Here is a 23,010-nt window from a genome sequence, read left to right as displayed (position 1 = left end):
CAACTCGATGACAGCCCCCCTTCCCTGTTACCGCACTGCCCGGGAAGGAGGGGCCCAGGTAGGCACTGCTCAGCCACAGTGCACGGCTCTCCCCACCACGCCTACCCCAGTGTGAACTCACCACCTCCATTTTTGTAGCAGAGATAGGGAAACCTCCAGACATTGCCTAGCCCAATGATCTCCCCGGCCACTGACAGCACAAACTCCATCTTGTTGTTCCATTGGCCCCGATCCTTCACCTGGTCCTCGCCTTCCTGGTCCGACGTCTCTCCCTCCTCCGGGACCCAGGAGACCATAGGAGGCCCGTCCTCAGGGACTGCCACTTTTTTGTCCATAGCCAGATAGTGAGTTGGGAGTCCCCGTGGGATGGAGCAAGATGTCAGAGAGGCAAAGTCTGGTGGGAGGAGGAGTGAACTGTAAAACCCTGGCACAGGCTCCACCGTCCTGCCCTCCCCAGCCCGGTCTTTGCTGTTGGAGTATTGCTTTTCTTCTCCATGGCACCTCTCCATAGAGTTACACTTTGCTCTCAGAGTCATGAGACTAAACAAATGGGGAGCAAATCTCAGTTTGCAGATGTGCTGACAGGAAAGTCAAGCCTCGACAGATAAAGTGATGCGACTGGCCCGAGACCAGGCAGGAGCAGAGCTACCGTGAAAGTCCAAGCATTATAGACCAAGTGGCTCTTGATCTCTAACACCAGTCACCATCACAGCTGGCCCGTGTGCCCAGATCCTCAGGATTTAGTGGGCTACACTAGCCTGGCCTCTGACCTCTGGGGCAGAAGGAATCAAAGGCTGCCAGAGGTGATGGGGGTCAAAGAGCAGTTTGTCCAAGGTGGCTGTATTGTCCCCCCCAGTTTTGTGCTCATTCCTGTGCCAAGGTGATGGATCAACTCTGGGTAAACATGGGGCCAGCTAGCCCTAGGTGTCTGATTGGAAGGGCAGGAGAAGGTGGGACCTCAGAACAAAGCAGGATGGGGACTAGAACTGGCACCAGGGCCAAGTATAGGCCTTCAAAGGAGCCCTGTTTCTCTTCTCTCAGTTGCATTTCTGTCATGAGAAAACTTCGGGGGCTGTGTGCCAGGAGGGGTCACCAGAGCAATTGTTACTTGGGTAGTGGTCATCTCCAGATGACTCCAAGATTACCAAATGGTCTCCTTAAGAGGGAAGCCAGGACTGGGGTTGTAGCTCAGTGGTAGAGCGCTTGCCTTGCACGAGTGAGGTACTGGGGTCGATCCTCAGCACCATATGAAGGTAAATAAATAAAGTACTTATTTAAAAGGGTGGAGACAAGCCTGGTAAGAACTGCCCGTCATGGCAGATCACGGACCATCCTTTAATCCTTCCCCTCTTAAAGATCCCCAAACTCCCTGGACCTCCAAGAGAAGGATGTGGGCCCCTGTCAGTTTGATTTTCCAATCCTCTCACCTGTCAATCACCAAGAGACAGATTGCAGCAGATTGGTTTCTGCAGCCCATGTTTGCCTTCTCCTCTCTCCACCCACACAGACAATCAGCCTGAAGCCACTTGTGCCTTTATTCCCAGGCAAGTGCCAGGAGACATTGTCCCAGCCTACAGAGAGAAGCACCCATCCTGCCACCCCTCACCTCGGAGGGGTATTGGGGGAATCAAAGTGACCAGGACTACCAAGGGCTCCGTGCTCCTCCGAGGCGCTAGAGAAACACAAGGGAGTCTTTTTATTAAGGAAAAGTCTGTGTTTATTTGTTGGTCCTTTTAATCCAGGCAACAGCCCAAGCCCAAGTCAGTTAGAAAGGCGTGGGCAGGAGCCATTTGAGGTTATGGAAATTTTTGAAGGTGACTTGGAGGGTACAGGTTATCCCAGGAGCAGAAAGCATGTCAGGGTAAAATGCTGGGATTGGGACTTGTTCAGAGGCTTCTAATGCAAGCTCAATCCAGGAGGGAGAACAAAGAGTCACCTGGGAATTCAGAAGCCTTGACCCTCAGGTACAAGAGAGAAGGAGGGGAGAAGAGAAGAAAAGAGGGCTCCACGTTGGGAGGAAGTGGCCAGTCCCAGGGGAACTTAAAGAACCAGAGCGTCAGGTTGAAAGGACAGGGGAGCTCCACCCAGGGGAGAGGTCTATGACACTTGAACCCCAAAATGACCATTGCTAAGGAGTCAGAACTGGGGCACCCTAAGGAACGGCCCCTGAATCATTATCAAACTAATGAACAAATAAGTGAATGAAAACTTGGAAACACAGACTCAAAAGCGTCAGAGAGGAAACCGGAGATCTCATCCACATTTTGCTAATTACAATAACAGTAGAAGGTTAACATTTGAGGAAGCACTGAGTTAAAAACATACCAATCTCTATGTACATTATTGAATCTCTTCCTCCTAAGTCTCTGAAGTAGGTGTTACTATTAGCTCCATTTTACGTATGAGGAAGTGAAGCTCAGAGATTAGAGAACGGTACCTGGCACCTAGCAGGTGCTCAGTAAAACTCTCTTGGAAGGGCAGAATAAACTTACCAAGACAATAAGTGGTGGAGCTGGGTCTTGTGGTGTTGACCTTAGTCAACTCACACTTCCTCTCTGAACTTTAAATCCTCCTGGAAGAGAGAAGGACCCCTGCTCAACAGGAATAATGCAAGAGTGGGAGAATAACAGTAAGATCCATAATCAGCAATCACAGTCTTTGTTAAATATTTATTTTAGTGGTAGTTGGACACAATACCTTTATTTTATTTATTTTTTTTTAATGTGATGGTGCTGAGGATTGAACCCAGGGCCTGGCACATGCTAGGCAAGCACTCTACCACTGAGCCACAATCCCAGCCCCAGCAACTACTGTCTTTGCTTGCCAAGCCATAGGGTAGCTGAGCTCAGGGCAAGCCCAAGCACAAGGTCCCCCAAAAAAATGGTCAGCAGAAGAGCCTGACTATTTCCAGACCAGAGGTGACTATTTTAAGACCATGATGCTCTCAATAGGTGTCGGAGGGCAGACCTGATGGATAAAAGGAGTGACGGAAGGGATGGATGAAGGGAAAGCTGAAGAAGTTTGTGCCAAGGGTTTGGGTTGTATCGGGGATGGGGGAGGAGACAGAAGAGAACATGAACTGACATGGGGTCATTCATTTTTTTTGAAACAAAAATATTATTGGAAGAAGCATAACTTACAGGTAGGAATGAAAAACTGGAATGGCAGAATGAAAGCAAGAGCAAGTGAAAGGAAAAGTTGGCTCAGAGCCCTGGTAAGTTAAGGGGAAACAGACTGGAATTGAAGCAAGAGAGAGTTAAGTTAGACTAGGGGGAGAAATATCCTGGAGGACCTTAGACGTAAAAACAAACCATATGTGGCTATCCTTTGGGGGTTATTTTTAAAAGCTAAAAGGACAGCATAGTCTACCCCCACTGCACCTTTCTACCTCTCATCTGTTAAGAATGGTTTCACCAGTGTTGTCCACCGCAAAGATGACTTCTGGAAATCTTCCCAAGAATTCACCCCAGCTCTGTCCCCTTGGCAGCCCCCAGCATCTCCTCCCCAGACTGTCTTCCTGCTTTATTAAAATGGGGCAGAAGATGGAGATAGGGGATGGTCCTCCCCACCCAGAAGCAAAGACACCAATGCACACACCGGGCTCTAGTCTTTCAGAGATTAGAAAGTACAAAGCTACTTTCTGTTTGGGGTGCTGGGGGTGTAGACGGAAGGCTGGCCGGGCTCTAGCAGGTGAAGTCCAGAAATGCCGCTGCCTGCCAGTGGCCAGGTCCGGGCTCAGTCTCCTTGGCAGCCTATCCAGCATGAGAAGGGCCTGGCCACTGCTGCAGCCCACACCCACATACCAATACCCATTCCTACACGCACACTGGTGCCTTCCGTCACGTCTCTTTGCACACACATACCTGTGTGCATGGCACCAAAGCCTGGCTCTGTCTGTAGTCCTTCACACCCCGTGGGCGGCCTGGCTCTGCTGTGGCTGCCCACGCCTTCCCTCACACCGCCCCCAACCTTAGACACAAACACGCCCCTGCTGCCACCCAAGAGCCAGGCTGCTTCCTTCTTTTGGGAGCCACTCGGCTTCTGGCTCACCAGTGACCCTGAAGGGAAGGACTGTCACCCCTCACCTGTGATGGTTAGTTCCCACCTCTCTGGGCACTGCCTGCCTCCCGGACCGTCCGAGTCAGCTGACTGCCCCTCTTTCACCCACTGCCCAGGGCCAGCTCTGGTAATAGACTCTCCTGCTACACAGGTTTGTTCCTGAGCACCCAGTGCTGTGGATGTTGAGGGGCACTTGGTGGCACCCATTGTCCCAGCATTCCCAATACCAGACTTTCTCTTTGGTGTGGGGAATTGCAGTTGCCTACCCCTGCTCCCCAAGACCCCCCTCCATAGTTCTGTGAAGTCCAGCCCCTCCGCTTCCTGCTCACCTCAGTGCCCTGCAGTCAGCTCAGCTCCATACACGGGTCATTCCAGGGACCTGAAAGGGGAATGTTCTCCACCTTCACTCCTGTTCCTCCCAGCACGGACTCCCATCCAAGTTGTCCTGGGACTACCAGGCAGAAAGCCACTCTCTCTCTCTGTGTGTGTGAGACAAAGAGAGACAGAGTATTGGGAAGTGAAGGGACAGAAATACCACAAGTAACAGGAGGGATTGAAGCCAAAAGTCTACGAATCAGGATTACAACATCCAACCTCAGGAAGCCAAGCCCTCTGTCCCTGCCCCCAACCCATGACACTCGCGCTGTAGCCCCCTCCCTCCTGGCCTTTGCCCTCCCAGTGGCACTGTCCCAAGACGTCCTGTCCCCTCCGTAGCTGGGCTGAGCAGGGGAAGGGGCTCAGACCCTCACATCCTGCCCTCATCTCCCCTCTTGTTCTTTGCCCCTTCCCTTTCTCCCTCTGCCCCCCACCACAGTACCGTCCCCTTCTTAGGCGAGGGACAGTCCTCTCTTACCAGAGCAGCAGATGGAAGCCACCAACTCCCAGGCTGAAGACTGAAAACTCGGGAGGGGAGTTGGCCTCCCTGATGAGGGCACGGGAGGAGGGTGAATCACACACTGGAGTTTTCCACCAAGTACCTGCCCTCTGTGGCTTCCAGGCAGAGCTCTAGAACCACTACTTTCTCCTTGGGATTTTCCTAGAGAAAGCACCCAGAGCCTGTGTATCTCAAGGTCCATGATGCAGAGAGGACTCCGGTCTGCAGCCAGACAGGTCTGGCTTTCCTCCTCTCCTCTAGCACCTACCAGTCTGGTCGGGGAGGTGAGGAGCCGAGCCTCAGTTTCCCACACTGGAAAAGTTAATGATCCATAGTTTGCAGGGATTATTACAGACAAGTTGGTCATTGCCTAGGCTAGCCCAAGAGCTCAAGGGAAGCTGTTGGTGTTCCTTATGATGCCTCTGGAAGCAGGGGCTCGGAACGTGGAGGGTCTGGTCCTAAGCAGCACCTCTTGGCACTGATGTACACAGATAGGATTTCTCTGGAGTAGCCTGGCAGCCGGCCATGCTGAAGGGCCTGTGTGGAGTATGTGCCCTGTGCTGCATGCCCAGTGAGCATCTCCAGAATGAGGCCCTCAGTCACCTCTCTTGAGCATGCACTCAAGGCACTGGGGACAAGACTGTCCCATGGCCCTTCATTCAGAAGGGACAATGCCTTCTTCTAGACAAAGCTGTTTCTTCAGCTACAGGTGGTGTGGGGGGAGGGGAAGTTGTGGGGAGAAGGGGAAATTTCCCTTTACATGTGCTTCCTCTTTGTCTTTTAGAACTTCCCAGCAGCAGAGGGGTGTGAAGTGAGAATCTTGGTCTGTAATTTTCCATCCAGCACCCCTACTCAGCATCCCTCCAGCCCCTCTCAGCCTCTTCTGTGAGGTCCCTCATCAAAAGAAAGCTAGAGTGAGTCTAAGTTCTCAGGCCCTTTGCCTTTGTGATACTAGAAGTCAGGCTGAAGGTTGGCTCTGGCAGAGGAGGACCCACCCCGTCTAGCCAGAATCCACACTTGTGTTACCCCCATGCCCGGCTGTCACGGTGCCATCTGCATTGCTGAGCCTGCCCTGTCTCTGAATATTGGGTCCAAAATGTATTGCTCATAGAGTTTATTGCAAAGGGGTTACTGGAGTCCAGGAGACTACCTAGTTACAGTTATTAGAAAACAAAATATCCAGCTGCTCCAAACTCACCCTCTTGCCTAGCCTGACTCTCTTTCCCTCTCTCCCCAGGGAATGGAGCTTGATTTTTTTTCCCTCAAAGAGAAAGCCCTCTCTGCCTCATTCCTCCTGCCCTTACCTGGATGCCTCTGGTCTGAGTCTCGTTGGCTGAGCTTTGAGCCATCCTTTTCCCCTGGGTATTCAGACCAACTGGAAAATTCTGGAGGCCAGAAACCCTGTCTTTGCAAAAAGAAGGAATCCTAGAAATTCTAGCTAAGACTGGACTGTTTCCATACTGGGAAGAGTCCTGGATTGAGAGGAAATATGACCAAGTGAATAGTGATCTCACTGCAGTGAGAACTACTGTACCCCCTAGAATGTTCTCAACACCATCATCTTCTAACTCCAGGCATGCTTTTAGAGGACCTGGGGTGGAACCTATTTTATCAGCATCTAACTCAGGCTCAGTGCTTTACCTGTTACCTCATGTAATCCCCTTAGAAATCTTGAAATGTAGGCATTATTAGCCCCATTTTACAGAAGAGAATGCTAGGGAGAATATATGCTAAGTGATTTGTCACATGGCCATGCACTAGTCAATGATAGAACAGGGATTTGAATCTGGGTCTCTTGGTTCCCAAAATCTATGCAGCATACTATTTACCAGACCATACATATATAAATGTCAGGGGTTTCATTTCATAATTCTTTGTTTCTGCTGCTAGCATTTAATACAATACTGCCTCACAGTAGGCACTTGGTTTTTACTGATTACATGGATGTATGGATGAACTGATACACAGATGGACAGATGAATGCAACTTGATGGGGAAAACATGATCCCCACCTTTCCTATCCTGGGAAGGCTTTGCTCTCCCAGGACCGGGGAATAAGCTAAAGCAGGGAGGCTCAGGTCCTGCTTTCCTTGGACAATACTGCTGTGATGAGCAGGGCTGCGGGGCCACAGGCTGGGTACTTTTTTAGGACTGCCTCTCCCTTGCCTCCTAACAAATAAGTTTAACTCAATAAATGTGTATTCTCCTTCATGGAGCCCAGTGCAACATAGTGGACAGCAAGGATGTCTCATTTCATCCTGGGCTTTTCTGTTATACTGACAGTCCCATGTGGGGTAAATACAAGGGATTTGCTTGAGTGTCCCCAGGGCAGCTGTCACTATTCTCTCTACTGGACGACAGTGACTTCTATGACATAAATAGTATGATCCTCATTTTTCAGAGGAGAAAACTAAGGATCCAAGAGGTTATCTTGCCCAAGGCCTTACAGCTAATAAGATCTAAGTCAGGACCGCGAGTCTCAGTAAAGGAGTGTGCTCAGCTGACTGTGGGGCCTCTAACTTTGCGCACGTGTGGACATTTGTCTAAGGATAGTGAGAAACTGTGTGTACACACATGTATGAATCAGAGACCTAAATATATCTGTTTGTAAGGTCTAAGGCATGAGGTCTGAGGCCCCAAGGCAGCTTGGTGAGCCAAGTGTCCAACAAGTGCTTGCTACTGCACTAAGCCTCAGTTTGGAAATCTCCAGTTATTCATGCTTCTGCTGTTTGCTATCACCTGCCCAAGACTCTCCCCACCTGCTTCTCTAATAGGTGTAGCCTTTGGACAAGGGAGGTTCCCCATCCTGTTGTGCTCTCTTCCTCTGGAAATTGTCTCTGCCATTCCAGGCAAGGAAAGCAGATGGGGACAAAAACAGCCCTCCTTCACCCCCACTCTCATCTTGTCCCCTCCCTTGGCCTAAACCAAGTGCAGGAACTGCTGCTCTCAACTCTGACCTCAAACCAGCAGCATTTCTCACATTAGTACCTGTCAGCTCCTCACTCCTGGATGGCCAGAGAACCTCCCCTCACCCATCTCCCCAAAGATTTAGTGACCTCACACTCATTGGCCTCAAAAGACTGAAAGGACTTTCACACCCATGGCCTCATCAGAGCCCTACAACAGACAGATGGACAGATGAATGCCACTGGATGGGGTTATAGGTGCAGTGAACGGTGCATCTGAAAAATGAACACGAAGTCCAAGGAGCTTCCACACAGACAAACGGCAAGTTAGAGGTAAGTCAGGACCAGAACCCTAGCTCCTGATTTTTGAGCCAGGCAGTGATTTTCACGCCATATTTTACCATTTGTGAATCTCCGGAAGGGGACTCAAATCACTATGACTGGACTTTGCCTTCCACCTGGACCCTCTTTGCAGCCTAACCCTAGGGGTTTATCTCTACAACTTAGGCTCTGACAGTGAAGTGGAGGTCATGGCAGTGCCACCCCCTTGTGGCCACATTTAATGGCGACAGCATCCTTTTGCAAAACATAAAAGGAGCAAGGCCATCCTGGGGCGGTGGGATCCCTCTACTGGCAGAGTTGGGGTAGTGCCCTCCTCTGCCAAGGCTCTCCTTGCCCTCCTCCCATGGGCAATGGCAAGGCCTGCTGGCCCTCTCTTAGGTCCCCAGCACCAGGTCTTGAGTGGGCACGCACAGACCAACTTCAAGGGCAGGCAAGGACACAACAAAGGGAATGCAGGCAAGAAGAAGCTGCAACCAGGCTTTTACTTTCCTGTAGCTAGTGCCCAGGGCTCCCCTATCCTTGCCTCCATCTCCTTTCTTATCCTGCAAAGCAAAGGAGGAGAGAAGGGAAGCATGGGAGAGGTGTGGAAGCTTCCTCTAGTCCAAATGTCTGATAATGAAGGGTTGTGGCTTGGCCCTGTCACCCTCCCACCACAGCAATACCCTCTGCTAAGTGGTCCACAAGGAGAACTCACTGAGGGAAGGCGAGGGAAGGGAGAGGAAGGGTCCTACAGCCCCAGATTCAAAGTGGGAAGGTGGCCAAGGCACAAGGCAGAGGGCAGAAACCAGACAGAACTGCAAGAGTCAGGGGGAAGATGGGTTTAATGGAATGAAGGGTAGAAGGCCAGACGCCAGCCATGCTCTCACCCCGCCAGCCCTCACCCAGCTAGCTTCCCAAGCTGCCTCAAAGGGGTCCTCTTGATACTGGCATCTCACAACTGTTTAGACCACCCCTGGAGCAGGGAAGTTGGAGTGGAAGGCCCCCAGTGCGGAAGGCAGATCCCCAAATATCTTTTGGGCTATTTGGCAAATATCTTTTGTCTTGTCTGCCCCAGGTGGGGAGCAGGGAAGCAGAGAGGGACTGCATTGGCCCTCTGCTCCTGCAGTTGGCCCCACACCCAAGCTCACAGGCACCATCTGAGAGTCCGGACCCTAGCAGTGAGACTCGGGTTCTTTGAGTGACGTTCTGAGAAGTGACGTTGTATGTGTGGCAGGGGCAGGGGGTCCTCCTTGGTTCCATTTGGGCAGGTCCTCAGCTGGGCATGTGAGCTGGCGGATTCTCTGCAAGGACAGTGGAGGTAGTTGTCACATGGTGGAGTGGGGGGGGCTGTCTGCCAGAACCCCTTATCATCAAAGTCTGCCTGCAGCCCCATAAACTTACCTCCAGGTACCAGGCCTATCATCATAGTCTTGCACCCACACCAGCCGCTGGCTCCTCTGTGTACCAGCTCCTACCCCTGCAGGCAGCCCACCGTCATCCAGGGGCCTTCCTCACCCAACAAGGTGCCGAGCTCTGACTGCTTTCCTCCATACCTCTCTGAAGGAGCCCTTGAGAGTGCTGAGTTTGTATAAGCTCCAGGCAGGAATGCAGACCATGGAGGACAGAGCCAGGAGCCAGCCCAGGGCATCACCCCACCATGGGTATGTGTACTTCTTGTTGTAGGTCAGTGGAGTGTACTTGACCAGGGAGAACAGGAAGGTGGCCTGGGGGTGGAAGAGGAAAAGAAAGAGGATGTGGCGGAGGAGGAACCGTGTCTTCAGTCCTCATTCCCCTCTCCCCACAGCTGGCCTGTAGGATTTGCATCCAGGTTTATCTGGACCAGTCTCCAATCTCCACCCATATTCTGCTCAAAATCCACGTCCCCAATCTGTACTTCCAGGGCACACACCATGTCACTCCAGGGCGCTTGTGTCCCTGGGCACCTTTAGGACATGACTGTGTGTCTGCTGGGTGCTTTAAGGTGTTTATATCTCCCACTCAGGAGTTTGGGCAATGAGTACCTCCTGGTAGTGATCATGCCTCCCTCTCCCTCTTTCCTCATTTATATTGTGCACACAGTGGGGGCTCTGGGGACTCCTGACAGAAGCAGATGAAGCCAGAGCACATCACATCATAGTTTAAGGCTCAAACTCTGGAGCAAGTTTGAATCCTTGCTCTCTATGACTTTCTGGCTGAGTAAGTTGCTTCACCTCTTAAGCTTCAATTTCATCTGTAAAATGAGTGTCATTGGTAGTCAGGGTTCTTGTGTGAAACTCTTTGTGCCAGGCACAAAGCTCGTGCTCTATAACTACTGCTATTATGGCCACCATGGTTATCAACATTATTCCGAGTAGCCCAACCCTTGGGCTAAGTTCTGACTGTGACTTGAGACTCGCACTGGGCTGTCGATCAAACTGTCTAACAGCCTGTACCTCAGTGTATCCCTCCTTGAAATGAAAAGGAAGAATCTATCTTGCTGTAGTTTTCTAAGCTCCAACAGGGGGAGGAGTGAAAAATCTAAGGTGATTGTCAACTCCTAGGGAGAAGTCCACTCAAGAGCTCATGACCTCTACCCTGCAGCCACCACCATCTCTCCCTTCCTTCATCTGTCTTTACCTCTTGAGGACTACCTTACCGTGCACACAGCTGGCGTGAAAAAGAGCCAACCATATTTGATAAGAGGCCATGGCCTGTACCCAATCATATCTTCAATGTTGTCATAGAAGCGCCTGGCTCCTACCACGGAGAAGAGAAGAAGGAAGGGGGAGAAAGGACATTCTCCAGCATCTGAAGAGTCAGGAAAGGGGCCACAGACTAGGATGGGCCAGGACCAGTAAATAAAAGATATTATGGGAGCAGCCAGTAGTACTTGGCTTAGGGAGAGGCAACACTTCTTGGTTATTAAGGTGGTTAAAAGATGAAAAGGCTGGGATGAGACAGGATGTGGACCCATCTGAAATGGTCCAGGTGTGCTATGACAGGTGTGTGGGCAAGGCCCTTCCAAAGGCAGCCTCTTGGGTTGAGGCTTGAGGTTGGGTAGGGTGGAGTCTGGGGAAAGGTGGTGAGAGCTATAAATATCTCCCCTTGGTCTAAGGGCCCTGGGGAGAAGGAGAGCACTGGAGCTAGAGTTGGGACCCAGCGGGGAAAGCCACTCACCATAAACCCAAGCCACACAAAGAGACTCAAAGATGGCCACGAACAGGAGGCACATGCCACTGGCTGCATAGTAGTCAAAGAGCTGAAACACGTACATGCCACCCTGGAAGGAAGGAGATTAGCCAGAGGAAACAATGGATTTACCCCCCGTGCGCCTCAGCCTCACGACTTTGGAACACAAAGCAGCATTGGTGAAGATCACAAGAGATAAAAAGAGAATGCAGTAGGTAAACTGCAAAGCACTCGGCAGATATGGACAATAATTGTTTTTTGTTATTGTTTTCCGAAAGAAGATGAGATCACACAGCTATGGCTCCCTGAGAACATCTAGGGATTGCTTCAGAAGCCTAAGGCATGGTGTGTACTCTTGTGAGAAAGAATCAGGATATGGGTCGTCTGGTATTGTCAAACTGACAAGCTCCATTGCCCTTCTTCACCCCTGGGACATCACTCAGAATGTCACCCATCCATCCTAGGGCCACCCTTCTCCCTTTGAGGTCCTTCACTGCACTTGGTTCAAAGACCTAGGAAATCATACCCTCTTGCTAGAGAGGCCACTCTAGAGGACTTCCCATCCGTCCTTTCCATAAGTCTTCACTTACCATGGAGCCAAGTTACCCTTCAGCCATCTTTTCTGGGTGGGGAGTGGGGGAGGGGGAAGAGGTACCCTGACTCCCGGAGGGCCTGTCCTGTGACCTGGAACCCTAGCAGCCTACCCCACCTGACAGAAACAGTCCTCTTGGCTCCTCCTCCTCTGCAGGTCCCCCCTTCCGGCCTTCCAGACCCTCACCTCTGTGAGCATGACCAGCCCCACCAGGAAGGAGACGACAGACACTGCAAGGATGAGGATCTCCCTCCGGTTCTTCTTGCGGAACACCCGGGGATACATGTCCACCAGCGCCGTCACCAGGCTCTCTACGCACACAAACTGGATGAGAGGGCAAAAGAATTGGAGGGAAAGAGAGCTCCCACAAGAAGCCTGTCCGCCAGCTCTGGCTTCTTACTCCTAGGGTCAGGCCTGCCAGCATTCCTGTCACTAGTCCCCAGAGCTGCGGTCTTTGCATGGTCAGTGTGGACCTACTCTACAAGCTCCTCTGGGTCCACTTCTGACGTTTGCCTAGTCCCCAACTATTTTAAGGATCCTTGGGGAATAAAGCTCAACCTCATACTCTCTGTGCCCCCTGCCCCAGCCCCCCCCCCATACCCACTCATCTCTCATGCTCTGAGAGACCACCTCTTGATACCTGGCTATCTAGTCCCAGAAGAACGACCATGAAGAAGAAACAGCAGGCCCAGAGGGGAGAGAAGGGCAGCATCACCACAGCCCGAGGGTAGGCGATAAAGGCCAAGCCAGGGCCTACAACAGAAGCAGAGCAACACAGCTCCAGGCCTCAGTGTCCCAGGGCCTCCCGGTAGGGGACCTTGGAATAACAGAGTCGGAGGAAACCCCAAAGTTACCATCATCACCACCTTCCTGGCCCAGGACAAGCCACCCAAACCTCTACCGGATCCCTGAATTTCCAGAGCACCACCCGTCACGTTCTCACTGGCAAGAAGAGAACCTAGAGACCCTAGATACAAAGGACTTTCTGTAAAAGAGTGATGGGCCTCCAGATCTACTGCTCCAAACCAGAGGTTCCAAACCTGGAGTGAGTTCAGGAACCAACAGGCCATGTAAATATGTGAAGCTAATTCGCTGTGAAATAAGAGGAAGTTGTAGGGAGGGCCTGGTGAGAAAGGGAACAATCATGGTCCAACTGAGGGCCATCACAATGTGTTTAGGAAGTAGATGGTACCAAAGAAAATGCCTCTAGAGCCGGATTTGGCCTGGGGCTTCTCACCCTACAGTAAGTAAACTGGCATTCATTTTAGAATACCATTGACACACATGGTATTCTCAAAATATGAATGTTGTTCTCAGTTGACTCAAATGGCAAAGAACAAATGCACATGCCAGAGCCTGGTTTGTCCATAAGAAACTCCCTCTGAAAAATAAAAAGTACCACTGTGATCTCGGACCATCATCTGCTTCTTCAAGTGTCAGTTCCCATACTGGGAACAGGTTTGTATCACATGCTTCATGCAAATGCCTCACACAATGCTTGACACATTCAGGTTGAGCATCCCTCAAATGAAATGCTAGGAACCAGAAGTGTTGGGATTTGGGGGATATTTGCATAAGCTTGACCAGTTGAATATCCCTAATTTGAATATCTAAAATCTAAAATGCTCCAAAATCTGAAACTTCTTGGCCATCACCTCTGGATCCTGATTGCCAAAGTTTCAAACCAGGCTCACAGAATCCAGTGCCTTCAGCACTTCCCAGCAACACTCACCTGACTCAGCAACCTCAGAAATAGGCACCCCCTGCTCCTGAGACATGAATCCCAGGATGGAGAAGATGGCAAACCCGGCCACAAAGCTGGTGCCACTGTTGAGGAAGCAGAGGGCAATGCAGTCCCTGTGTGGGGGCAGATGGGAGAAGAAGGCAACAGGCCAGGTCAGACAGGGGCTATCAGAGTCTCAGTCTGCAACAGGATCCCCCGGGAAACACAACCCCTCCTGGCAGATACTCATCCTGGCATCTTCGCAGAGGCCAGGGGCAGGGCTCCTTGCAGAATTTAGATGACTATTCAAAGGGTCAGCTCTGCCCCACTCCCCTGGCCCCCCAAAGATTGCTCAAATGTAGAGTAAATCAAGGTGGTCTGTCATCATTTGTATATGAAGTATCCCCCACAGACTCGTGTGTTTAAAACCTTGGTTCCCAGTGCAGCAATGCTCAGAGGAGGGGTTTGGGGCAAGTGACTGCATCGTGAGGGCTCTGACCTCACCAGTGGATTAATCCATTGATAGCTGAATGGACTACTGGGGACATGCCCTTGGTGTCTATATCTTGTCCCTAGTCATTCCTCTCGTCCCCACACTCCTGCTTTCTCGGCTTCCTGGCTGCCACGTGCTGACAGCTTTCCTCCGCCATGCCTTTCCGCCATGATGCTCTGCTTCACCTCAGACACAAAGCAATGGAGCCTGCAAACCACCAACTGAAACCTCTGAAACCACAAACCAAAATAAATCTGTCTTCCTCTGAGTTGTTTTTCTTAGGTGTTTGCCACAGCAACAAAAAGCTAACTAACACATCATCCTAAAAGAATGGTGCTCAAAGGAAGTAAAATGTAAATCTAAATATTACCAACTGCCACACAGCCTCCCCTCCCTGTCATATTGCTTCCACACTTCTTGAAGTTCATTGCAACTCTGATATAATTCCTTCTGACATGGACATGGATCATTTAAAGCAAAGAAACAAACAAATAATTCTTGGGCATCTAGGTGTGATTTTGAAATGCATGATAGGTTTTTTTTTTCTTGCTATATTTCAGCTAAACTGGCTTAGATTCTCTGAGCATTAACCAGGTAGGCAGGAAGGAACACTGCGGAGAGGACATAAAGTGAGGGAGGGGCCTATGGGAAGAATGCCCAAGAGATGAAGTGAAAATGGGTGTTGATTCCGTGTTTGCTGGGGCAAACTAAGCAGGCAAGACCAGGCTTCCACTGTATGATACTGCTTCTCAGTCTTGCTTAACTACAACTCCAGATCCCACTGACCTCTGAATCAGCCAGGATGGGCTAGGTCCCTCTTTTGGTCTCCCACTACTATTCCACTTTTTTCAGAAGCAATCGCTCTACACATTCTAACCCCCCCCCCCATAGCTCTGTGGTATTGGAAACTGGGGGTACAGATAGGGGGCAATGCAGTAGCTGGTGCAGCTCAACCCTGGTCTAGCATGGCTAGGGAAACATCAGAGATATAGGCGTGTGGTTCAGGTCCCACTCTCCCAATCACCTGTAGCAGTTGTTGTGATACTTGTTGTAGCTGCCCAGGGCCGTGAGGCAGCCCAAACAGATGGCAAAGGAGAAGAAGATCTGGGTGCCAGCGTCCATCCACACCTGCAAAGGAAGAAGAAAGCTGAACTCCAGGAGAGCCAGGCCACTGGGCCTCCAAGGGAAGACACAGGCATGAGCCAGATGCTGCCTAGGGATGGTGAGAACCTGCTCTCAGCCATTGCCGGCACTTTCTGCCAACCCCACAAACCCAGTGGCTCTTCTCTCTGGGCCCTGGATGGAGTATCTTCACCAAGATGAAACAGGCACTAGGCATTCAAAGAACAAGACCACAGGACCCTGGTGGAAGGCCTAGGAGGACAGGGCAAAGCTCTAGAACAAAGCGAGGTTTGAGGTCAAGTGTTCTATAATGGGAAACAAAACCTGGGTTCTGCCTCCACTTTCTCCTATTCCAGGTTCTCATAGCACTGTGACCAGCAGGGAAGGGATCCAGGTACAGGCTCCCTAGGACTGTGGGTCCTAGATATCAGGGCCATCTCAAGCATGTAGCTTTGTTCCTCCTTCTCAAAATCCTCTGTCTGAAAAGCGGGGAGAGTGATCCTCCACTCACAAGAAGTCTCCAGGAAGAACAGAAATGCATACGGAAAATACCTATCCAGCTAAGCCGAGGCATGGTTATTGCTGTTGTTATTGCAGCTGGCTGACCCCGCTTTGCATGTTGTGATTTAGTTCTAACAGCTAGAATAACATCCCGATGAGAAAGAATATCAAGGCAACAGGAGTAAGCAACTCTTCAGAGCTGCAGGAGATGGGGTCCTGTGGCTCCAGACCCTCCCCAGGCACCCTCCCTTCAGGAAACAGTGCACCACCAGGGAGCACCAACTGTGGATGCAGACATTGCCCAGGCAGGTGTCCTTACAGAGGGACACTGAACAGTCTTATCTGTGCCTTCTGCTTAGCCTACTCAGGACCCCCAAATCCTCCAGCCCCCATGGTTTTCTTCCACTAAAAGCAGCCTCCAGTTCCCCCATAAACCAATGTTCCACAGCCTTGGAGTTTCCCTGCCCTCTAACCATCACCACCACCCTCCATCTCTTTGCCCGTTGCTCTCCCACATCCTACTCAGCCATACCCAAGTGCCCATTTTCCTTCACATTGTAAGGTCGGGGGACCCCATAGGCAAGTGAACTACCTCAGAGTCAGCATCCCCAATATCAAGGGCTGGAGGAGAACCCAGAAACAGTACCATTTTCAAAGCTTCCTGGTGGTGCTAATGAATAGCAACCAGGTGTGGGAATCACAGCCCTGCAGCCCTGAGAACTGATATCAGGGAAACACCTAGGACATTCCTCTTGTTGTGCATCCATTTCATGCAGGAATGGGGATCAAGCACAGAAAGATGGAGGAAAGGCGAGAATGTTTCCCATCTTCTGTCCCTTCACTCACTGGGAATCCTATCCCTGGTGTTCCCTGAGGCAGGAGTTGCCACCAAGGAAAAAGGATCGTGTAAGACGCACAAAAGAAGTACTAAGGGAAATCGTGACTTGGCTGCTCATCTCAAACCCCCCCGCAGGGGTGGGAGGTGTAGGGGGCAGGCTGAGAAGGAGTTGGGAATACAGATTAATGAGAACAGAGAAACCTGCAGGAGGTTGCAGCCTTTAGAGCTCAAGGTCCAGTGGAGCCTTGGACCAAAGCCCTCTCCCCCGGGGGCTTGGCAGGCCCAGCTCTTCACAGAGCCACTGCCTGACAAGCCTGCTGGGATGGGAGATGGGAATGGGGTCAAAAGGAAGCTGAAGGAACACACAGAGCAAACTGTTCCATTCCCCACCACAGGAGATCTCCTCCTATCTGCCCATTGCAGGAGCCCCGGTTTCCAGAACAAAACTCTGATGTGCCTTTGGCTGGGGCAGAAGACAGATCAAGAAAAAACCAAGATTGAAAAACACTTGTAAGAATGTGGACGAAATGAGGCTGTTCACAGGAAAGAGGAAGAGAGAAACCTGTAGAAAAATCCAGGAAAGACGTTTTCAACCTTGAGTTCAGCCCCCAGGATTATGATTACCTATTAGTGTGAAATGGAAAAGCGTGGTCAGGACAATCCAGCTTTAATTTCCAACTCTATTGATGACTGGTTGTGTGATCTTAGACAAGTCACTTGACCTCTCAGAACCTCCCTTTCCTCATCAGAAAAATGGGTATAAATACAACAAATAAAATAATGTGTAAAAATGCCTAACACAAAATAAATTAAAGTTTCCTATTGCCTCCTTTAGAAAACAGCTTTTTTTTTTTTTTTTTGGTACTGGGGATTGAACTCAGGGGGTACTTACCCACTGAGCCACATCCCCAGCCCCCTTTTTTATTTTTACTTTGAGACAGGGTCTCACTAAGCTGCTTAGGGCCTTGCTAAATTGCTGAGGCTGGCCTGGAACTTGCAAATCCTCCTGAGTTGCTGGGATTACAGGCATGCACTACTGTGCTCAGGTTAGAAAACAGCATTTAAAACTTTTAAATAATTCATATCCTTTGGAAAAGATGTATCACATGAATAAGATAGCAGACTCCAAAAAAACTATTTGAGAGGAAACACAAGCTCCCCAACATGCTAGTTTTGTGATTTTGGGCAAGTGTCTTTGAGTTTCCTAAGCGTGTCTCTATCTGTAAAATGAGGCTAACCTCTGACTCACAGGGTTGGTGTGAATATTAGATTTTGTCAAGCACTCATGCAAGCTTTTGCTGCTGTTTATTGCTGCTACCATCTTACAGAGCAACTCACCTTTCAGTGATAATGAGATAGCATGGATTTCAATGTACCACGCTAAATAAGACTAGTTCTAATCTGTGGTTTCAACCTCCTCCCTAGACAAAACCTTCATCAGAATTACTTAACACAGAAATGTAAAAGATTCAACAGGGCTCTTTGGACACCCCACTGCCATCCCCCTGTCCCCATCCATGGACCAAAGTTCAGGAGAATGAAAGACAGGACGAGGGAAAGCAACACGCCACCTGAATGAAGCACACATCAGGTGGGGGGGCAGGGGCCATTCCCTAGTATGAAAGGGAGGTGCCCTGGAGACCAGAAAAGGTAGCAACTCGCCCAAAGCACAGCAAGCCTGGCAGAGAAAAAGGCGGAAACAGGAGGGGAACCCAGCAGTGTCTCTGCCTGGCTCCCAGCCCCCAGCCTCCGTGCTTGGCAGAGGGAGATGTCTTTGGTCTTTGTGTTGGCTAACAGGGATTTTTGCACCTTTCTCAAGTGCCAGGCAAATGCCAGTTGGAATTATCACACTTCCTGGGGAGTGCCAACTAGATTCAATTAGGGCTCTGGCAGGGCATCCCACCCTGCAGGTGCTCTCTGCTCACTGATGACAAAGGCCTGGCTTCCTCATGGGACCAGGACCAGGCTGCTCTTGAAACAGCTCCCTCCCTGCAGCCTCAAAACCCTTGGAAGACATATGCTCCCTGAACAGCCCACAGCTGGCTGGGGTTGGAAGGATGGTGTCCAGAGTGCAGATTAAAATAAGTCTTATTCCCTGCAGTCACCCAGACACAGGCTCGTGGCCTTGTTAATTCTCAGAGTTGAAGGCTACCTGGCCCACTTTCAAGTTGGCTGGAAGCTATTATACACCAAATATGGTACCTAGAACAGGCCTGACATATAATAGATGCTCAACACATTTTTTTTTGCTGAATGAGTGAGCTTGTGAAAGAAACAAATATGAGCAGACAGGAGCCTTGCCTTCAAGAGGAGATCATAAAAGTGTATGGTATTTATCATCATTCAGACCTGGTTCCAGTTGCAGGTGTGAAGATGGAAAATCCTTTAAGCTCTCTAGGCCTCAATTTCGTTGTCTATAAAATGGAGGAGATACCTCATGGATCTGCTGTGAGGATTATCTGAAACAATGCATTTAAACCTCTCAACAGTGCCAGGGACATAGTAAGCCCTCACCAATTGTTAGCTATAAATAGCTGATCAAGACAAAGCCCACTTTCCTTTTCCTCTTTCAGCCTACCTGCATGTCTCCCTGCCCATTTCCCCTTTCTCTCAACCCAGCCCTATCTGCAAGGAAAGCTGAGTTTTAGCCACTGGTTCACAGCTCTGCAGCTCCAGAACCACAGTGCTTCCTCTTGCATGGCAGACCCACACCAGACTCTTTGCTTGACCTTCAAAGCCTTTCTCAAATATACTGCCCCCACAACCTCCTGCTTACTGCCTACTCTCTATCACAGCCCTTGGTTTCATATAAGTCAAAAGGGCTTATGATTTAGGAAACAAAATACACCTTTACATTGCTTTTTTTTCCCCCCCTGAGCTCACAGTTTACTCATTTGTGCAGCGAGGAGGCTGCACTAGATGATCTCCGGAATCCTTTTAGCTTCAACACGTTTGTCTCTGTAAACTGGCTCCACAACCTTATTGCAGCCTGCATAAAATGAGGAAATAGCAATCTGCATTTCTATAATGTGTAAGAAATGGGAGAAGCCAGAATATGGCGGTGCACACCTGTAACCCCAGTGACTGGGGAGGTGAAGGCAGGAGGATTCCAAGTTTGAGGTCACACTGTCAAAAGGGAGAAAGGAAAGAGGAAGGAAAAAAGAAAGAAAAGAAATGGAAGAGCAAAAAGATAAATTCTTCCCACTGGAAGACCATTGAGACACACCCAGGACAAAGATCACTGGACTCCGTGGGGAGATTTCTGAGTAGGGCTGGTCTGGCTGCTTCTGGGAGCCACATCAGTACCAGGACAAGTCAAGAGGGAAGCCTCACAATTCTGCCAGGGGGGCTAGGAGATGAGAGTGGTTTAGCTTCTAGATCACCCGCAAATTCCTCCCAATGGAGAGCTGTTGCTTCTGGGGTAAACCGAGTTCCTGGGTCTTGAGAAGGAACTCTGGAGCTGCATGCCTGTCCTAGTCTTTTTCTCCCACTCAGTGTCTTCAGTGATTGTCTGGCGCTGCGCTATGTGAAAGTTCTGGAAGGCCATCTTATAGTCGTAAGCCTGGAAAGTCATCTGCCCTTGAGTCTCCTGGGGGCCCCTTGCACAGTCACAGGGAACCTTGGACAACCCAGAGGAGCAGCTCTAAATTATACAATACTCCCCTCTGTGCCAAGGAGGCAGAGGCAGAGACATGGTCCTGAACTGGGTAACACAATCTGGGAGGCTCTGGGGTGGAGCTTACCCATACTCCCATTGGCTTTGCCAGCTTTCAAAATGGCTCTCAAAGAGGAGAAAATAAGACCAGCAGCACCACCCCCTCCCTCCCTGTGGAGCTGTAAGGAAGCTGACTGTCTCCGAGGGAGTGTGGGCAACCAAGGAAGGGCCGAGGGAAGGGGAAAAGACCCAGCCAACTAGTGTGGGGAGGGGCTAGGAACTGCCCGCCCCCCCCAAAGGGTCACATGGTGGAAGGAAGACACCAGACAAGAACTAGAGAGGAAGTTTGGGAGAAGGAAATGGAGAAGAAGAAAAAAATGCAAACATGAGAAAAATGGGTAGACAAGAGGAAAGGAGCTCAGCTCATAAGAAAGGTGTTCAGTGACTGACATATTTGCAGTCCCTGAGAAATATAGCTAGGGCTTCAGGCCCCCTGGGTTCTCTGGAAGCTGTGGACCAAGAAGGGGCAATGTCAGACACCTTATAACCACAAACCACTGCCAACACATGTCTGCAGAAGGAAGGGTGAACCCCACCATCTCCAGGGATGCCCTGGGGATGAGCCAGGAACCAAGACTCCCCCAGAGCAAAGCCCCCAGAGCCCTTGCCTGTGGCTTCTTACCTGGGGATCCCACAGACGTGTGAGGTTGGGGTACAGATAAAACTGGATTCCTTGGGCGGCACCAGGTAGTGTCACTCCTCGAATTAACAGGACTACCAGCATGAGGTAAGGGAATGTGGCTGTGAAGTACACCACCTGGTCAAGAGCAGATGAGTGACAAGGAACTTGTGAGTTAGGAAGGAGGGACCCCAAGACTCAGCAGCAGAGACAAGAGGCAGAAGCTCTCACCCCACCAAAAAGGGCATGGGAGCTCCTCTCCTGCTCCCTCCCTCCACCGTGCAGCTGTTCAGCTCCATCTCCCTGAAACCTTGGGTCACTACCTCCCTCACCCCTCCTCCCTCCAGTTTAAGCATTTGCCCTCCCCAGCACATATTCAGCAAATATTTGTCAAGTGACTGAATGAATTTAGGCATTCTTCCAACAAGAGTGCTTGGAATTCTGGCAAGACTTGTCAGGTATGAAAAGATCTGTAACATGTGATCTCTTCCTCACAAGAGTTTACGAGCTTAGCACAACCAGGCAGCCAAATTAGAAAAGAAGTCTTGTTGAAGCCTCCAGTGCGAGAGTCCAGCTTAGCCTACCCTCTAGCACCTCAGACTCCCAAATTCTTGAGTTGGTTGGAAATCATTTGGAGGTGAAGAGTCTCAGTGGAATTCCTTATCCACAGAAAATGTTGTATATGAAATAAAAAGCCACAAACAGTGTTCGGCATGCAGTGTGCTCACACACATGGAAAATTCCAAGATGGAACTCCTGGAAGGGTTCTCCCTGCCTTTGTTTCTCCTGTTTCACTTCCCAGAAGCACATGGGATTGATTCCAGGAGAGGCACAGAATCAAGGAAGGGAAGCACATAAAATCTTCGCTGGATCATTCCCTCCCATTCCAGACTAGACCACAACTGGGTGACAGTCCCCAGACTAGGGCAGGGAATCCCAGGATAGGGGGGCGGGGGCTGTCTAATACAGACCTTGCCTGTGGACTTGACCCCCTTCCAGATGCAGAAGTAGCAGATGACCCATGCGAGCATGAGACATAAGACCAACTCCCAGCGCAGGGCCCCCAGGTGCTGGATGCCATCAGAGATCTTCAGGACCCGCCTCCTGGGGAGAAAAGAGTGAGCTTGGTTCCACTTTGGATGTCAGCCTCAGGTCTCTCTCTGTTATGGTTTGGATGTGAGGTGTCCCCCAAAAGCTCACATGTGAAACAATGCAACAAGATTTGGAGGAGAAATGATTGGAGCAGAACCTTAACCTAATCAGTGACTTGTCCCCTGATGGGATTAACCGGGTTGTGGCTGGAGGAGGGAGGGGTGAGACTGGAAGAGGTGGTTCATGGGGGCTGTGGCTGAGGGGTATATATTTTGTATCTGGAGAGTGCAGTCTCTCTCTGCTTTCTGATCATCATGAGAGCTGCTTTCCTCTACCACATTCTTCTGCCATGATGTCCTTCCTCACCTGGAGCCCCGAAAAATGGAGCCAGCCTTTTATGGACTGAGACCTCTGAAACCATGAGCCCCTAAGTAAACCTTTTCTCCTCTACAGTTGTTCTGGTCAGGTCTTTCCGTTGCAGCAGTGAAAAAGTTGACTAAAAATTCTCATTCTCTCTCTCTCTCCTTTCTTTCCTTCCTTCCTTCTTTTCTTCCTTCACTCCTTCCTTCTCTCTTTTCTTTCCTTTTTTCTTTCTTTTTTTTTCGAGGTTGGAGGGATTTGGGGTAGAATCCAGAACTTCACACATGCTAGTCAAGCACCCCACCACTGAGCTGCACCCCAGCCCTGATTCTCAGTTTTGTAGCCTGTGGGTCTTGCAGAGCCACGCCTCCGGGCTCTCTCTGAAGGTAGGTCAACTCTTTTTACTGGGACTGTGAGGCTCTCCTTTGCCTGGAGATGGAGCTAGATTTAAAGGGTGGCAAATAAAAACTGTGCCCAGGGAAGTTTGCTCTGAGTACTAATTTAACACAGGGAAAGAGGTGCAAGCATGCATTTTCTCAACCAGGATTTTAGGCTGTCATCAGGGATCACACACTGGGTGAATATCAACATTTGGGGGAATGGGCTGGATAAGGGGCAACATACAAG

At 50.2% G+C, this 23,010-nt stretch overlaps 2 protein-coding genes across 8 annotated transcripts in view; both read right to left on the bottom strand.

Moving 5' to 3' along the window:
- LOC101954843 (sodium- and chloride-dependent betaine transporter) overlaps window positions 1-8,846 on the bottom strand; it is a 28,678-nt gene extending 19,832 nt beyond the window's left edge. The window contains exons 1-4 of one of the 5 annotated variants that reach the window (XM_078015531.1): window positions 4,913-8,846; window positions 4,389-4,538; window positions 2,493-2,572; window positions 122-394 (exon numbers count right to left, since the gene is read on the bottom strand). In XM_078015531.1, the coding sequence (XP_077871657.1) occupies window positions 122-335 (214 nt within the window). In that variant the 5' untranslated portion in view covers window positions 336-394; window positions 2,493-2,572; window positions 4,389-4,538; window positions 4,913-8,846. Of the gene's footprint in view, window positions 1-121; window positions 395-2,492; window positions 2,573-3,863; window positions 3,976-4,085; window positions 4,107-4,388 lie in introns of those variants that run through there. The other 4 variants (XR_002484880.3, XM_078015533.1, XM_078015532.1 and 1 more) reach the window with 4 other exon arrangements.
- Window positions 8,847-8,984: 138 nt separating this feature from the next.
- Window positions 8,985-23,010, bottom strand: part of Slc6a13 (solute carrier family 6 member 13) — a 39,607-nt gene continuing 25,581 nt past the window's right edge. For all 3 annotated transcript variants that reach the window (XM_005333963.5, XM_078015536.1, XM_078015537.1), the window contains 10 exons: window positions 21,903-22,035; window positions 20,935-21,069; window positions 15,161-15,264; window positions 13,653-13,777; window positions 12,561-12,673; window positions 12,107-12,244; window positions 11,317-11,419; window positions 10,796-10,896; window positions 9,714-9,884; window positions 8,985-9,461 (listed from right to left, as the gene is read on the bottom strand). In XM_005333963.5, the coding sequence (XP_005334020.1) occupies window positions 9,333-9,461; window positions 9,714-9,884; window positions 10,796-10,896; window positions 11,317-11,419; window positions 12,107-12,244; window positions 12,561-12,673; window positions 13,653-13,777; window positions 15,161-15,264; window positions 20,935-21,069; window positions 21,903-22,035 (1,252 nt within the window). In that variant the 3' untranslated portion in view covers window positions 8,985-9,332. The remainder of the gene's footprint in view (window positions 9,462-9,713; window positions 9,885-10,795; window positions 10,897-11,316; window positions 11,420-12,106; window positions 12,245-12,560; window positions 12,674-13,652; window positions 13,778-15,160; window positions 15,265-20,934; window positions 21,070-21,902; window positions 22,036-23,010) is intronic.

The sequence above is a fragment of the Ictidomys tridecemlineatus genome, chromosome 6, assembly GCF_052094955.1.
Source record: "Ictidomys tridecemlineatus isolate mIctTri1 chromosome 6, mIctTri1.hap1, whole genome shotgun sequence".
Lineage (NCBI taxonomy): Eukaryota > Metazoa > Chordata > Mammalia > Rodentia > Sciuridae > Ictidomys > Ictidomys tridecemlineatus.
Note: the sequence above shows the minus strand (reverse complement) of the source record. Positions and strands in the feature narration are given on the sequence as shown.